The following is a 14,571-nucleotide window of genomic DNA, read 5'->3' on the forward strand; positions in this document are numbered from 1 at the left end:
AGAATATTGTTTATTTCCTGTGCCCAAGAGCTATGAACTCCCATAATCCCTGACCACAGGTCACACTGGCAGGGAATTATGGGAGCTGGAGTCCAACAACATTTAGAAGCCTACATGTTCCCCATCTCTGATTTAGCATACAGTGGTGCCTCGCTAGACGAATTTAATTTGTTCCACGGGTCTTTTCTTATAACGTAAAATTCGTCTAGCGAATCCCATAGGAATGCATTGAATTTTTTTTTTTTGCCCATAGGAACGCATTAATTGAATTTCAATGCATTCCTATGGGAAACTGCGATTCGCTAGATGAATTTTTCATAAAACGAATTCGTCTAGCGAAGGCAACCTCCGCTCGAAAAATCCTTTCGTTAAGTGGAAATTTCGTTAAGCAGGGCATTCGTTAAGCGAGGCACTACTGTAGTAAGATCTGTTTCATGATGCCCTGCAAAAGGTTCCACCTTAAATGGAGGCCAGAAACATAGCTTTTCCAGTGAAAGGTGTTCCCAGTGGAAGTACTTAGTCTCCCCTCCTTGCTTGCCTTCTGGGGCATGTTAACACTTCCACTTCACAGAATTCATATGGCAGTTGATTTGTTAAGATGTTCCTACCGTGCTTTAGTCTTGCTTGCACCAGAGTTAATCTCTTACAGTGAATGCTCCAATCTTGTCCCCTTTGCTCCTCCCTCCTAGTGCACAGAGGAAACTAAACACAATCTCTGGCTTAGAAGAATGCCAGAACTGGGGATGGTGGTTTGTTTCAGTTCAACAAACCATTCATTATAAGTAAGCCAAAAACAAACTTCAGTGTGCATAAGATCAGAAATACATTGACCCAGTTTAGTCGTCACATCAAGCCATAGTTAGGGGTATTCACAATGACTCATTATGTTGGGCTCCTTTGACCGGTTCCCCAACATACAAACACACCCCTCATAAGGGAGGGGAAAATATACCAACTGTGGAGCTTATTTTCCCTCTATCAGCCCCCTTGACCTTCTGCTTGGGCTGGTATGAGACTGGAAAGGTTTTGGATTCTCCCTACCCCACTGAACTGCTTTGTCCCATAAATGAGTACCCTGCATTTTGGCACACAACAAGCCTCCAAAATTGCCACAAAATATACTTTGAAAATTCATAAAGCAAACTAGAGCAAATTAATAATACTAAAAAATAAAATCTAGTATCAGAGATTTCAACCTTCAGATTCTAAAAGTCTGTTGGAGTGCCATGGTTTTCATTTGCGTCTTAAAAGCAAGAATTGATATAGCCAGGCAGGTCTTGCAATAGAAAGGCCCTGCTCCTAATAGATCCTAACCTAATTTAGATGGGCAGGGTGGGGGAAAGGCAGGAACTGGATTGTGAGGCAGGATCAGGGAGAAATCTGAAGAGCAAATTGGCAGGGAGGAGGGAATTGGACGGTGCAAGAAGTGAGGCAAAGGCAACTTTCAACAGGGCTAAGAGAGAACTGATATGTTTGAGGTGGAAGTTGTAATTGGATTCTGAGCAGCTTGCCAATAATCACCTGCTGGTTCTATATGTTAGGGGCTGCTAATGGGAGCCAAAGAAAGCAGGGAAGCTCAGTTGGCTTCAGGCGAGCCTGCGTCCCAAGACAGGATGGAGAGAAGGTACAGTCTTGCCAGCTGAGCCAGTGATATGAGGGCTCAGTGCAGGGGTTCTGTGGTGTATTTGTTTGACCTTTTCCATTTATGACCTAATGGAAACAAATGAGAAAAGTGAGCATAGCAGAAGGATATACAAAGAAATAAAAATATTAGTTCAGTTCAGTGCAATCAATCATGAGTAGTGCTTTGCTTTTGTCCCCACCCCTTTTGCTGCTGCAGATGAAACTCTCCATGGAAGAATTCAGGAACCTAGCTGCAAGATACGGAGATCTCTATCAATCATCCTTTGATGCAGACTCAGCAACTTTGAGGAATGTGGAGCTGTATCCTACTTTTCAAAGCACAGAGCCTGGTTATTTTTCTCGTAAGGATATGCCTTGTAAATATGACTCCAAAGAATTTATTACTGGAGTTTAGGACGCGGGGTGAAGATAACTTTCTTACAAATTCAGCATGCCAGTTTCCTTTTAAAGCCAACGCTGAAGTTTGTTAGCCAGAATTTAGCACTTGATATCATTGTGTCAGACCATCACCCAGCTATCAAACATCATACCTAGAAGGCTGTTCTTCAGGGCCTTCTGGAAAACAACGCAATGTAGAGATTTGGCACAGGTTCAGTGGGAGGGAGCTTTGTAGCTATGATGCCACCATAGGCAAGGATCTCTCCCTCACGGTCACCCATCTTGCTGACCTGAGGGTTGGACACAGAAGGTGAGCTTCCGAAACAGGGTGGTGTTGGCAGATTAGTATGGGTGCAGGCAAACCAGGAAATAGCTTGGGTCTAAATGTTTCAAATCTCCTGTTCATGACCAAAATGTGTGTGTGTGTGTGTGTGTGTGTGTGTGTGCGTGCGTGCGCACATGAACCTGATGCCTCCCTAGGCACATTTGTAGAATCAAGTTGCTTGAATTCATGTTGTATTATGATCTCCCCAGAAATGAAGGCCATGCTGATTCTAGTAACTTACAGCCATTATTTTAATGAACCATGTAATATTGATTTGATTTTTGCCAATTTCATTTGTTCACCTTTAACATCATGTCAGACAGCAGCAAGGTTGCTTATTGGTATCGCATGCGATCGAAGCCCTGATTTTAGATCCTGAATCTGCAAGGTAAATATGATGCAGACTTGACTTTCTTCAGCCTCCTGTCACCCGGTCTTTCCATTATTTTCTAATTTAAGTAGCCATTAATCAAGGCGAAAATGTCTAGCAGTAGTTTAGCCAGGGCTCCTGTGAAATATTTTGAGTATATGGAAGAATCCATTCAAATTTACCTTTAGTTTATTTGTTCATCTGAAAGAAACTTCAGCTGCATTTCACTGAAATGCAGTGTTTCATGGGAAGCAATTCATTAACTAAATAAATAATGTAGTGCATGCTTATTGTCATTCAGAAAGTATTTTTTAAAAACCATATTAGTTCTTTAGCAACTTTGCCTTTTTCCTTGGCTCCAAAAATAAAGCTAAACTTATGCTTTTTAAAAAATTCTGTTTACTTTTTAAAATTTGACAGTGACTTCGTAGTTCATTTTTTTGATTTAAACAAAATTTTAATACAAGTATTAAAAGAAAATAAACTGTCGGCACTGTTCCATGCTGATAACGAGGTGCATGAACTAGCACATGAACTTGTCATGTGGAAGAGTAGTAATGTAAAATTCAGCAGATTATTGTTTATACTGATAGGCATCAGGACAGCAAAAATTAGAAATCTTTTGAAGGGAGTCCTGATTTCCTTAAAGTGGGTTGATGATTGGGCTAAGTCAGGGATGGGGGAACCTGTAGCCCTCTAGCTGTTATTGGACTACAATTCCTCCCGGTATCAACACCGACCATTTGCCATGCTGGCTGTGGCTGATAGGAGTTTTAAGTCAACAGCTAAATGAAGCTGGCTGGGAGTGGCAGAAAAGATTTAGAAAAAAAATACAGATTCAAGTAATATGGTTATAATATTTTAGCTAGGCAGTCCTTACTTTAAACTTCTCAGGGCTGTATCCAACTAACATGTGCCATCAGTGTAAAGATTTCAGCTTGCACAACGGGACTTCCTCTTCTCCCTCCACCCTCTCCCAGTCTGCTCTGGATGGATGGAGAAACCCACAGAACATATTTAGGGGGTGTGCAGGGGAAGGAGGCAGGACGTCCTGTTGCACAATTGGAAATTATTGTGTTGCTTGGAGACGTATTTTAGGAGAGCTTTTCTGTCATTTCTGTTCTCAGTGAGAAGCCTCCGTTAAGAGTATCCTGGCATTCTTTGAAATAGTTCATGATGAGATGTCACAAGCTCTTGTTGAAGTTAAAAATAAAATAAATGACAAATACTTCTTCCTTGTGCTTGTAAAGGGACCCCTGACCATTAGGTCCAGTCGTGACCGACTCTGGGGTTGCGGCGTTCATCTTGCTTTACTGGCCGAGGGAGCTGCCATACAGCTTCCAGGTCATGTGGCCAGCATGACAAAACCGCTTCTGGCAAACCAGAGCAGCACATGGAAATGCTGTTTACCTTCCCGCTGTAGCGGTACCTATTTATCTACTTGCACTTTGACATGCTTTCGATCTGCTAGGTTGGCAGGAGCTGGCACCGAGCAATGGGAGCTCACCCTGTCGCGGGGATTCAAACCGCCAACCTTCTGATCGGCAAGCCCTAGGCTCTGTGGTTTAACCCACAGCGCCACCCGCGTTGCTTGTATACCTGGTCCTAAATAAACTTTATTTGATGTAAGCACTAATAATTTCAATGCAACTAAATTCCAAATAAGTGTGCTTAAAAAGCCAGGGCTCCCCCCCCCCCAATACCACTGGGCTCTCTTGAATAGTCCCTGTTTTCCTCCTTAGCTTTTGAAGTCCCCTAAATTAACCAGATAATTAATCTCTGGTGTAATGCCATTGACTTTGATGAAGTCTCTCGAAGGACAAAGATAGTCATGTAAGCCTTCTTGGTGCTAGTAAAAGGTCTCCCTTTGGGCTGACTCTGATTTCTGTTGATAGAACGTAAGTTGATCAGATCCCGTGAGACTGGAAATCGGAAAGAATTGCTCAGAAGTAGTAATGGCTCATTTAAACGTGGGAATTATAGGACTGAACTGATGCCTAGTAGATCTTAATCCACATAGACAGTACACACTTTTTAAAACCATGGCCTGATTCCGATGTAACGCTAAAATTGTTGTGCACACCTTTTGGCTCCTGCATTTTTCACTTTCCTCTTCACTGCTGCTGAACAGAAATGATTGGAAGCTGTCACTTCTGCTTTCTATTAGCTGCAGTTTATCATTACATCCAAACCTGAAACGTTACCCAAGCAAAAAGGTTTCCAAGCCCTGCACTGCACTTTGTCATTCTGACGATCGGGGCTTCTGAACGCAGCATCACCTGGCAATAGTGATGCCAGACGATTAGCAGGCAGTACCTTCACCCACATGTCATATTTGGTCCAGAGGAGAAGGGAAAGAAGGATCCAGCCCACTGACCAGAAAAGGTTCCCTGCCCCTGAGGCAGAAGGTTATAACTTGATTGGCAGAACATCTAAACCACGTTTGCCAGACACAACAACCACATCATTGTTTTGGTAAACCAGCGTAGAGCATGCAGTGCTTGGAGATGGCTTCCATGTGTCCTTGCAGGCTGCTTCAGCAAAATCGAGCCATCTGCCTCTTCAGTTCAGAGGACACTTCCTGTGTATTCAATTCGGCATTGAATGCACAAGCAACTGTTTTGCAGATGTGTCACAAATTTATGCCAATGTTTATTTATTTTTTAATTGAGTAAGGAAGAAATGTTTAAGTGAGTTGGAGATGTTCAGATTAAGTGTGAAATGCTATAAAAAGATGGGGAGGGTATCCGTGGAGTACAGCATTTACAAGGACAAAGAAATCTGTCAGAGAGGCTGTGCTATTTCCAGGAAATTACTTGTTTTCCCATGAATGGTTAAGTATATATAGACAAGATGATGATTTTATAGAATCTTTATCCCACCTTCTTATCCAGCCTAGAGTCCCAAAGCACTGTGTAAAAATACCCAAGACTCTTTGGGAAGGTTAGGAAAAGGCACACATTGGGCATCACTGGAATGAATTTCTTTTTTAGCTTACAGGAATACGGCTCTGCTGGAGTGGCACATGCCACAAGTGAATATGAAAGGAGAATGATGTCTGTGTTCAGTCATGTGCTGGAGGAAGTGGAATCACTGAACAGAAAATATGCACCCGTGTCTTACATGGCAAGTAATAGCCACTTTGTCATAGAGACTTTTAAAATAGTTCTTTACATTCCTTTGAAACAAGAAGTCAAAAGATAAGTTGACCCCAGGTTTTGTATTGGTCACAAATAGCATATAACCAGAGAGATGGAATAAAATAGGTTTCTACCATAGACCAACATTGGAGATTCGTTTTATGTTTTAGAGGGCATAATTTTTAATGACTCACAGTGCCAGTTTTGTATTTCTGAGGAGACTTGTGTAGGATTGTACTGTTCAGTGGTCAAGGTGGAAGGGACAAGTCAAGACTGGGCTTCTATCTGCAAAGGAAGCTATAGGAATGGTGGAAGCAGCATTGATATTTAGGTATAATGAATTAACCAATACAAACATAGGTATAATCCAGAGATTATCATGCATATCAAAAAGCTTAAAGAACATGCAGCAGAGTAAAAAAAAAATTTTGTTTGTAATAAATCTTTACTCATTCTCAAAATACATTTTGAGCAGCTATAGCAAAATTTGCCATGCTTTTTAGTGAGTAGTGTGTTTCTTTATCCACAGCTGTTTAGATTTTGACCCTTTCACCTCTCCTAAACTTGAGAATGGAAAGCTTCAACTTGAAAAGCATTATATAAATCTTCGGTATACATCAGTAGCAACAGATGGAAATATTTGTAATTTGAAAATAATGGATGAAGCTTGTAGTGACATGCGGAGCTAAATCATTGTTCTTTGGACGGCTTATAATTTTACTCAGTTTTCTAGAAGCTGTGTTATTTAATACCTTTCTGATTCTGACGCTGTGATGGCTGTCATGCAGAAAGTTCATGTGTGGAACATCCTAGAGGCCACCTGTCATTGCTCCACCTTGGCGTCATTCATTGAAGCTGATTGTGTTTCAGTACAACTTTTCCCTGGTGCAGAGTTTCTCTTATCAGGTCAGGTCATCCGAGAACACAAGCGCTAGCTGATGTAACTCCAAACACAAGGCGGAGAACAGTTTTAAATGAACTTAATCTATCGACTACCGGTAGAACCAGGGTTTCAGATACTGACTTTAGATATCTCTGATCTCTTTGAGAGCAAGCAATCTGCTATCCTTCCATGCATGTTGAACATTATATTATATATGGACATGCATTTTTATATGAATTAAAATGTACACAGAGTCCCATATGAAAACTAAAGCAATTATTCAAATAGCAGCAGCAGGGGCAGCTATTGCCCTAATTTCTTGCTTGTGGGCTTCCCAGAATCATCTCGTTGGTCCACTGTGAGAAGCGAGATATTGAACTAGATAGAGCTTTGGCCCGATCCAGCAGGACTCTTCATATGTTAGTTTCTCGCTGGCCACATTTTTGCTCTCATTTTATTGCAGAAAGCACTGTGGGACCAGAATAGAGAACAAGCCATTCTTTGTAAGACTTCAGAATTTCCCCATATTCATGGCTTTCCTTTCTTTTTTGTAGGGACTCTCCACTGCTACCTAGTTTCTTTCAAGCCAGTACTGCCTTGCCCTGTCTTGCCACGTTTGGCTGCATTCTTCCTCCTGGTGGCCTCTGGTCTCCAGGAAGCCCCTGCCTTGAGATCTAATGTACCAGGCTGCATTGGCCACCATTTTTTCTTTCCATATATATTTGATCAAATGATGCATTTAGGAATAGGGGATGTTGGGGAAAACAACAGCTTTCCCCCAAATTCCTTTAGAGCTGCTACAGAGCTATTTTTGGAGCTATTCAATGCCTCTCTTGTTCTGATACAGAAAGGAAACTGTATTTGTTTCCACCATCTCTATAGACTATTCCAGCCTGGTGCCTGTCAGACGTTTTGGACTACAACTCCCATCAGGTCATAGAGTTGTAGTCTAAAACACCTGGAGCCCCCCAGCTGGTGAGGGCTGCACTCCTCCATATTCTTGATGATGCATTGTCTTGGCTTCCTAATAAGTGCTAGTGACTGCAACGCTAATGCACAAAGTACATTCTGTTTCCAATCCCTGCTGTAAAAAGGATTAGATCTGATCTGGCTTGGCATTGTTTTGTTCCAGCACACGGCTTGTCTATGCAACGCAGTCATTGCCTTGCTGAAAGTTCCCTTGTCATTCCAGAGGTATTTTTTCCAGAAGCTGCAGTCGACTAGCATTAAGGTAAGCTTACGGTGTCACCGAATTTTAACTGCAGTTAATGCAGAGAAATGTCTGCAATCCCTTCGCTGTCAGGCAGAGGAAGGGGAAGGAAGATTGCTGCTGGTCCAGCTCGCAAATTGCTCACTGTAGGTTAAAATGTAATTCAATTTGGACATGCAGATCCCTACACCTGCTTTGATTTTTTAATTATTGCTATTTTTCAGTGGGAGATTCTGTTCAGATCTCTCACTGCATTCTGTTCAGCCCTGGCTTTTCCATAAATGGGAGAATGGGAGCCGTTAGTGATTGTAGGGCACCCAATACAGCAGTTATTGTTTCCAAAGCTTTTATTATTTGCATTATTTATTTAAACAATGCCCACAAGCAACTCCCCATTTACACACAGTCTATTTGCATTAGTGACCTTCTGGCTCACAAGAAGACCCTCCCCAGAGCCTGAAGAGGACAGAGTCACAGCGGGGCATTGTTGAGGCTTCCCGCCTAACAGCTTCCCCATGCATCAGCTGAGCAGCCTCAACAAAGCCCCTCTGCCTGTCCAGCTCACGGAGGTCCATAACATAACCCTGTGTAAATGGAGAGTCGCAGAGGGCCTTCTCGGTAGTGACACCTGCCCTGTGGAACACCCTCCCATCAGATGTCAAGGAGATAAACAACTATCTGACTTTTAGAAGACATCTGAAGGCAGCCCTGTTTTTAATGTTTGATCTTTTATCGTGTTTTTAATATTCTGTTGGGAGCTGCCCAGAGTGGCTGGGGAAACCCAACCAAATGGGCAGTGTGTGTGTATAGTATCACTTAACTACAACCTTGTCTAAGCAGTGTACAAGAAATAGGTAAAAGTAAATAGAAAATGGAAATAGAAAAGGTAAAAACTAGTTAAAATTGTACAGTCAGACTTAAATGCCTGCTGGGATAAAAAAAAAGTCTTCAGTAGGCACCAGAGGTTCATCAGAAAGGGGGCCTGCGTTGCCTCAACTGGAAGGCAGTTCCACAAAATTGGGTCCATCATCCCCCACACATGGTTTCTGGTGATTCAAGCCATACATCAGAACCACGGAGAGCCACTAACAGTGACTGGGCAAGGGATATAAAACAGCCCTTGAGCTGTCCTGGACCTATGTTGTTAAGGGCCATGTTAATTAACACAATACTCTAGAACCTGGCTCGTTCGTATATGGGCAGCCATTGCAAGCTTTTGAGCACCAGGGTTACGGGCTAGCGATTGTCCCCATCAACAATCTAGCTGCAGCATTTTGCCACCAGCTGGAGTCTCCAGACAAGGGCCAAATATTGTCTGGCATAGAGTGTGTTGCAGTCATCAGACCTTGAGGTTACCATGGCCAGACTATCCTTGTTCAATAATGCTATAGTTGATGTATCCGCTGCAGCTGGTGAAAGGTAAAAGACAAAGATGGCTTCAGCAGCGCCCCCATTCTCTGAACCTGTTCTTTCAGAGGGAGCACAGCCCCCTACATGTAACATCTGCATTTGTCTTCCCCTTTTTATTTTACATCCCCATCGTCTCATGTATCTTTGTCATATCTTTCAAAGTCTTGTGGTCTGTTATTTCCCTGCTTCGTTTTAATGGTTCGTTTTATTGACCATTCATTTGGTGTAATATGGCTTCTGATGCTGCTACACCATTAAGTTCACATGCTGTTTATAAAATGATTAAGCTCCTGAAGGAATATACAAATATTCAGTATGGCTGAAGCATATGTTTAATCAATATTGATCACCCAGACACAGTGCCGTTCAAAGAGAATTAGCCTCTTCATTATCCAAAGCGGCGTACAGTACATGTTTTAGAGAGGTCAACACACACATGCTCACCTTATGTAGCGTAGGTATTTTACTTGTGTAGTTCCTTCGTCACAGGGACAGCACATAATCCACACAGTTATAATAACTCTTAGTTACTGTGTTGGCTTTTGCAGTAAGGAAAGACCATAGCCCAGTGGTAGAGCACATGATTTGCATGCAGAAAATAACCCTGCCAGAGATCTAAAGAACTGCTGCCCGTCAGAGTAGGCAAAACAGAGTTAAGATGGGGACATGGCCTTGCATGTGAGTAAGGCAGCTTTGTATGCCCTGACTACCATAGCTGCCAAGTCTACCGCTGAAAAATGTGGGATCAGCAGCGGCGCAGCACCGGAAGTCACTTCTACGCATGTCTGGACATGCATAGAAGCAACTTCCGGCAGCGCCCGATTTCCAGTGCCCAGACATGGGCAGCACCCGAAATGGAGCCTCTGGCAGGTAGGAAATCCGGGGGATTTCCAGGATTTTTTTCCATTTGGGAGAACAGCGGGAAACGGATTAAAATCTGGGGGTTTCCCGCGAAAAACGGGAGACTTGGCAGCTATGCCTGACTACTGGTTCATGTAATTTCATTTTCTAAGGCTTGTACCCTGGCATCTGGAAACATAACTTTTGAGATTTACAATTAAGTAAATAATAGTAAAAACAGTACTGAGATAAAGCTTGTAATTACAATATCAAGCAACAAACAAATTTGCTACCGAGTTTAATACACACACACACACAGAGAGAGAGAGAGAGAGAGAGAGAGAGAGAGAGAGAGATCTCCAGGATTGCTCTCCAAAGAGCACATACTTTGCCAGAAAGGAAGGTCTTTGCTAGCATTCTGAAACTCACCAAGAAGCCTGCCAGAAGTACCTCTCTAGAAGGGATCTCCGCAGCACAGGTACATCTGCTAAGCTGTGTTTCTCAACCAGTGTGCCTCCAGATGTTTTGGGACTACAACTCACATCATTCCTGACCACTGGTCTTGCTAGCTAGGGATGATGGGAGTTGTAGTCCCAAAACATCTGGAGGCACACTGGTTGAGAAACACTGGTTTCTCTTTACAGCAGACCCATGGAATTTCCTTCAGGGCTCCTTCGTCTAATCAGTTGCCTGTGTCAATAGCAGTCGACTTAATGTCTATTTGGAGTTGTTTAGAGTGTGTGTACTTAAGATTGTCAGAGTCAAAAGCTAAGGGCTCTTAACAAGCAAAAAAGCTTACTTAAAAGATTATCAAATGTTGAAGAATCCATGCCCCAGAGCATAAGTCAACTCTCTGGTTGGGGTAACAGGGCTCTTTAGAATATAAAAAACACAAAAATGCATAACATGGCAACAAACAAAAACAATACCCTTCTCACAATTCAAAAGACCATAGATTGTTTAATTAGCCAAAGGCTGATTTCCTGCTTGGTTTCAAACACAGTTTTTAGGCCGTCATCCAGCCTTCCGGCTGCTGCCCAAAGTGCACAGAAAGCTTTACTGCTTGATTGTACTGACATATTAAAGCTGCCCTAATATGGAGCTATTAACGACAGCATCTTGATTGTGTAAAATAATGTTCTAACAGAAAAGTTAGCTGCAATTCAGTTTAGAGAAAATGCATTTCAAATTTGGAGTGCTTGAAGACGTGTATGTATTTTCTTTTCTGACAGTGCACTACTCATGCAATGAATGCACTGATCATAAATTGTGTTGATTATATCTTGAGCACTGTAATATCTCTTGCTATCTTCCATGTGCTTCTTGTTCCAGTTGCTTTGTTTGTCTTCCCCTTAATAAATACAAACCTTTTTTTATTTTATCTGTACTTCAGCTTGCCCTGTCACCATCCCCACGCAACCCTGCTGAGCCCATTGTCGTTCAGAATAACCAGCAAATGGCATTGAAGGTAGAAGGAGTGGTTCAGCACGGCTCCAAACCTGGCCTTTTCCGCAAAATTCAGTCAATCTGTCTAAATGTATCTTCAACACTGCAGACCAAATCTGGGCAAGAGTACAAGGTAAGGAAACGTATGGAGTTGTATACTGTCAACGTTTTACAGTGTCTGAAACCTATGAAGAATTTAAATGGAGATTTCATTTTCTGCTGTTGCATGGCGAGGATTTTAATCTCAGCGGGGTGTGTGTGTGTGTGTGTGTGTGTGTGTATGTGCAGGCATTTCTGGCAGGTTCTTTGAAGATAAAACCTGTAAGTAAGATCTTGTGGTGTGTTGTGTTCATATCCCCATGGGGAAAAAGCCTGCGCCTTGTGTATCTTGGTGGGAAGGGGAAGGTGGAACAGATAATCCTTTTCCTCACTTGCTGTCTTGGCAGTAGCACTGAAAAGTCCTAACATTACAATCGACTAAGAACACACAGCTGTCTGGCAGCAGGAAGCAAATCTGCTCAAGTAAGAGAATGCTGATCACTTGGGATGGCTAATCACTTAGAGGTTCCCAAGCCCTGCTATGAACAGCTGAGCAGTTTGCAATAGCTTTAGCAGAGAGCGCTAAATGGCTTCTTACGTCCATGAGCCAAACCTTTGCTTGTATGACAGAATTGAAACCTTGGACACCCCTTAGAGAAGCTGTGGAAAATGCCATTCCTACTCCTGTTTTCTTTCCCAGATGCCCATTGACAGCCTGACAAATGAGATGGAGCAGATGGTTGAGCCTCACAACGATTACTTCAGCACACAGTTCCTCTTGAACTTTATTATTGTTGGCACCCACAGCATCACAGTGGAGTCTTCTGTTAGAGACCTCAATGGTATCATATGGAAGACAGGGCCCAAAACCACTCTGTTGATTAAGTCTCTTGAAGATCCATACTCCCAGCAAATTCGACTTCAGCAACAGCAAGGACAGCAGCCACCACAGCAGCCGCAGCCACAGCAACGAACTGCCTATACCCGTTTTTAGCACTGTTCTTATCATTCATCAGCCCAAGTAAAAGGCATTCCATTTTATTTGGACGTTGTCATTTCCCCCATCTGTTTCCCATTATGCCTTCCTTCCTTCCTTCCTTCCTTCCTTCCTTCCTTCCTTCCTTCCTTCCTTCCTTCCTTCCTTCCTTCCTTGGCAACTGCTCGGCCACTGAAACCCAACCCTCATCAGGCACACCATGTAACAAGCTGGTTGAATGAAGTGGTTCTGCTCATAGGTCCAGCTGTTTCCACCATGCCACTGAAATTGCTCTAGCAGTGGAGTGCAGAAATTTGCTAAAGCAGAACAAAGCCTTGGTTATGTACTTTAAAGCCTTTTTTCAGCTTCTTATGGCCCTGTTCATGTGATGTGGGTCACTAAGGGCCTGAGGGGGCTGAATCCATGTTGGTATGGCTTCATCACATACCCAGCTCTTCTTGCCATCATTCAGCACAGATTTTAGGATGGTGTGATGAACTGAAATCTGGCCCCACTACATGATCCATCCAATCACTGTTTTATTGTGCATTCCGCGTGCCTTGTAACCTGCATTCCACCTCGCACAATAGAAAAGCCACTTTCCAGCCTCAGATAAGAATGGGCCAAGTTGGTTTCCCATTGCATCCTTCTTGACAGCTTCCAATTGGAAGATAATGAGCAGTGAAAGGTCTGCAACAGTTTCCTGGGTTGCATCCCAACATATTGGCTGTTTGACTAATCCAGTTGCCACTTCCTGAGGAGCCTGACTTTCGATTCTACATTTAGTCTTTCAAATCACATTGGGTTTTTATGTATGCAAAACTGTGTTCCTCTGTGTTATTCAGTACATCTACAAATGCAAAAAGTTTCAACAAACGTGCAGACCTTCTGGATGATTATATGTAAATAATCACTTTGAATGCTGCTAAGTTAGAAAGAGGTTTGGATATCATTCCAAATATCTGAGTGGTGTTCTTTAATGCCTCTGAATCTTGCAGCTGCTCATATTTGTTGCTTCTCTATATAATAATGCTTGAGCTATGCCATTGTGGGGAAAGGGAGATTGTCTTCCTTTATAGGAAAAGGCATTTCAGTTTGGTTGGGATCCTTGGCCCCCTCCCAACACAGAATCCCCCAGAAAGAAATATATTCATCTTCGAAAGGTTAGAAAGTTGAAAGATCAAAAAGGGTTGTGTTATAACTGTTGTAGTATTTTAATGTTACCAGTAAGGCTTGGAAGCATTTGGTATCCTGAAAGGCAGGATAAAAATAATTTTAATACTAATAATTTCCTGCTTTATTCTGTACCAGAGTTGTGAATGGAGAACCTTCTTCCATTAAATACTCTATGGTTGGTGGAGTGCATGCCATAGCTGTCTAGGAAGAAAATGACTTTGCATTCTCTTACTGAACTTGCAATGTGTCAATTCCTCTTGCTTTCAGATGTGAGAAGTTCACTCAGCTCTTGATGATAAAGGTATGCAGGTTGAGAGTTTCTTTCATTGTAAATACTGGGAGATGGGTTTGGAGGTTACTTGCAACATGCTCCTTTTTTAGAAACTACTCAGATGTAGTTTATTACTTCATCTTACATCAAGCAGATGCCTCCTTATTATGTATAGAATATCCTAATAAACCATTTGTTTCCCATTTGTATCTGATCAGCAAAACCAGAACTTCTTGTGACCCCCCCCCAAAAAAAGACATTGGCATTCTTTAAACGCCAGTACTTGATTCACTGGCTGCCTTGAGTTTCAAAGTGTCTCTCCAATTTAACGAAGAAACATTCCACCTCTTCTGTCCCCAGCAGGTTTATTTTGCAAATTATGAATAATCTCCAGTGTTAGAAACTCAGATATATAAGCTAGGTGCCAAGTGGCTCCTTAAACCAGGGTTACAGTCTCCGAAAC

General features: G+C 42.4%; 1 protein-coding gene across 1 annotated transcript in view; it reads left to right on the top strand.

The window, feature by feature from the left end:
- Positions 1 to 14,315, top strand: part of INTS7 (integrator complex subunit 7) — a 47,867-nt gene extending 33,552 nt beyond the window's left edge. Inside the window, exons 15-20 of the mRNA XM_035111281.2 lie at positions 1,841 to 1,944; positions 2,667 to 2,735; positions 5,711 to 5,843; positions 7,873 to 7,971; positions 11,594 to 11,779; positions 12,386 to 14,315. Coding sequence (XP_034967172.1) covers positions 1,841 to 1,944; positions 2,667 to 2,735; positions 5,711 to 5,843; positions 7,873 to 7,971; positions 11,594 to 11,779; positions 12,386 to 12,679 — 885 coding nt within the window. The 3' untranslated portion in view covers positions 12,680 to 14,315. The remainder of the gene's footprint in view (positions 1 to 1,840; positions 1,945 to 2,666; positions 2,736 to 5,710; positions 5,844 to 7,872; positions 7,972 to 11,593; positions 11,780 to 12,385) is intronic.
- Positions 14,316 to 14,571: the final 256 nt, after the last annotated feature.

Source organism: Zootoca vivipara, chromosome 3 (genome assembly GCF_963506605.1).
Source record: "Zootoca vivipara chromosome 3, rZooViv1.1, whole genome shotgun sequence".
Taxonomy (NCBI): domain Eukaryota; kingdom Metazoa; phylum Chordata; class Lepidosauria; order Squamata; family Lacertidae; genus Zootoca; species Zootoca vivipara.